At 34.1% G+C, this 2448-nt stretch overlaps 1 protein-coding gene across 1 annotated transcript; it reads right to left on the minus strand.

Annotated features, from left to right (window-relative positions):
- Window positions 1-382: 382 nt before the first annotated feature.
- Window positions 383-909, minus strand: LOC107787505 (uncharacterized). Its single transcript, XM_016609100.1, has 2 exons — window positions 859-909; window positions 383-757 (listed from the first exon to the last, which is right to left on the minus strand). Exons 1-2 carry the CDS (start codon window positions 907-909, stop codon window positions 383-385), a joined length of 426 nt encoding a protein of 141 aa, XP_016464586.1.
- Between the last annotated feature and the right edge of the window lie 1539 nt (window positions 910-2448).

Below are 2448 nucleotides of genomic sequence, written 5' to 3' on the forward strand. Positions count from 1 at the left end.
AATTCTCTCATAGGGCAAAAATCACGTGCTTAAAATCATTATTCATCCTTCCTTTTCTGAAGTTAGATTTACCTCTCCTACTGTTTCTGTTTTTCCTCATCATGCTTGTTATAACTTGAGAGAGCATGGCTATGTTTTCATCTTGTTCTCCTCCTTCCTCTTCCTCTTCATTTTCTGGTTCAGCCACAGTTGCTTTGAATGCAACTATTTTCTTATTTTCTTGTTGAATTTGCCTGTCCAAGTGAGTTTTCTCAAAGGCAATTAGATTACCTCTAAGTTCATCATGGGACATCTTGTCAAGATCCTGACATTCTAGAGCAATACTTTTGGGTTGCCAAATAGTGGGAAGACTTCTTAGAATTTTTCTGACCTGTTCTCCACTTTATATTGGTCTACCAAATGACTTTAAATCTCGAAGGATTTTCCTGAATCTTGAAAACATTCCCTCTACTGATTCTTTATCCTTCATTTGAAATAATTCATAGTCCCGAACAAGGAGATTGATCCTTATTTCTTTCACTTTGTTGGTTCCTTCATGCGTGACCTCTAATTTATCCCACATTTCCTTAGCAGTTTCACAGCTCGATATCTTTTCATATTCTTCTCCACTGATAGCACTATACAACAGATTTTTTGCTTTGGCATTCACTATTATGACAACTGATTGTTCATTAGTGTAGTCATCTAAGTCAAGTGGATCAGTTAATACTATGACTTGACCATTTTCATCTTTATTTGGCAGAATTGGAAGATTTCCCTTTTTGATCACGCGTCAAAGCTTAATGTCATATGACAGTATGTTTCCATACGTACTTTCCAGTGAGAAAATTATAGCCCGTTGAAGTATGGAGGTCGTACTTGAGAGGTTCCTTCTTGAAATAGTGCTACAACAACTATGTTTGATCCCATGATCTTTTCCTCACTAGTTGTTAAGCAAAGTTTACGAGCCTTGCTCTAATACCAATTGAAAGTACAAGAGGGAGGGGGATGAATTGTAGCCAATTAAAATCTTGGTTGACTAAGTGTGAGTTTAGTCGACTAGGTTTTGCACAGTGAATAAATTTCAGTAGGACTGAAATAAACTAACAAAAAAGTAAAGAAGGCACAACAGTTTTTATACTGGTTCAGTACTGGTGTGGTACCTACCTCTAGTTCCCTTGGGTCATAAGGGTTCTCTTAGATCTTTGATAAAGGATTACAATAGGTGATGGTTTTAGTACATTCACCATCAACGATATTCAGCAACAGTGATCTTTGTAATGTTGACACAACTCCCTTTCGTGTTCTAACTCTTCCTATCTTTTATGACACTTATAGACTCAATAATATAGTGTTTGTACTAAGAACTAGAAAGGCTTAGAAAATAGTTTGTGTGAGTCTTCTTCTCGAAGTTTCTCGTCTTCTTATAGGAGAGATTGAATAGCCGTTGCAAATTGATCTTTGATTGAGGCACAAAATCCTTTCAGTGATTTAACCCAAGGGGTGCCTCCGAATCCTGCACGTGAGATGGGATGGATTCATTTACGTCCTTCCCTTTTCTATCCAAAATTTAGGGAGTGATTTTTGGCTTCCATTTGATTGATCAATCTTCTAATTCTATTCTAGTCCTTGAAGTATGGCTTGACATTTCATTGGCAGCTGCACTTGATATGTTTCCTTGTTGAGACAGCCTCATTATCCTTTGATTGAGACTAAAGTGTCTGGATTGATTTTATTTCCTTTTTGATGGCTTTGACTTCCTTTGATTCAACATTGTTCATGTTGCCTTTGATCTCGATTCCATTCTGATATTGTTGCCTTTGAACTCCCCTTGAAGTAGTGTTACTTCCTGATTTCCTACAATTAAATAGATGTGATTAGATTTTCACTATTGTCATCATTGAAACTTAGATGTAACAATTTTCCGGGACGGATCGGGTTCAATTCTGCTCAGTGCGCGACTTTGGTTTTGTAACTGAAGCTATCGCCGTCTAATGAGCCTGTAACATCTCGAAGTTCATACATAGATGTGAGCATGTGATTTTTGCCCTATATGAAATACTCCTACTGAATCCCAAGAAAATAGATTTTTTTGTTAATTATTTGTCATTTTTAGGAATTTTTCCAGAATTTTCTTAATTATTTGCATTTTTCTGTGCATGTTCAATTTTTATTTAAATCATGAAAAATACCAAAAATATCATGCATTAAATTTAGTATTTGTTTTTACATTTTTACAATTAATCAGTAATCATTTGTTTTATAGAAATTTGAAAATCACAAAAATAGCTCATTTTTACATTTTTGTCCTAGTTTTTAGTTTATTGATTTTCTTCTTTTAATTTAGAATTAAGTGATGTTTATAATTTTTATAATTAGTTAATTAGTTTAATTTCACATTTTGGATAGTTTAGGATTTTTAATTATTAGGATTTTTTTAATCAAAAAAAAAGAGAAGAAAAGAAAAGA

Source organism: Nicotiana tabacum, chromosome 8 (assembly GCF_000715075.1).
Source record: "Nicotiana tabacum cultivar K326 chromosome 8, ASM71507v2, whole genome shotgun sequence".
Classification (NCBI taxonomy): Eukaryota; Viridiplantae; Streptophyta; class Magnoliopsida; order Solanales; family Solanaceae; genus Nicotiana; species Nicotiana tabacum.

Bases quoted from the DNA above. Each gene is read 5' to 3' on its own strand.
- LOC107787505 (XM_016609100.1), bottom strand. From the start codon at position 909: ATGGGATCAAACATAGTTGTTGTAGCACTATTTCAAGAAGGAACCTCT. The intron at 758-858 runs GTACGACCTCCA...GTGATCAAAAAG, and splicing joins TTCAAGAAGGAACCTCTCAA to GGAAATCTTCCAATTCTGCC.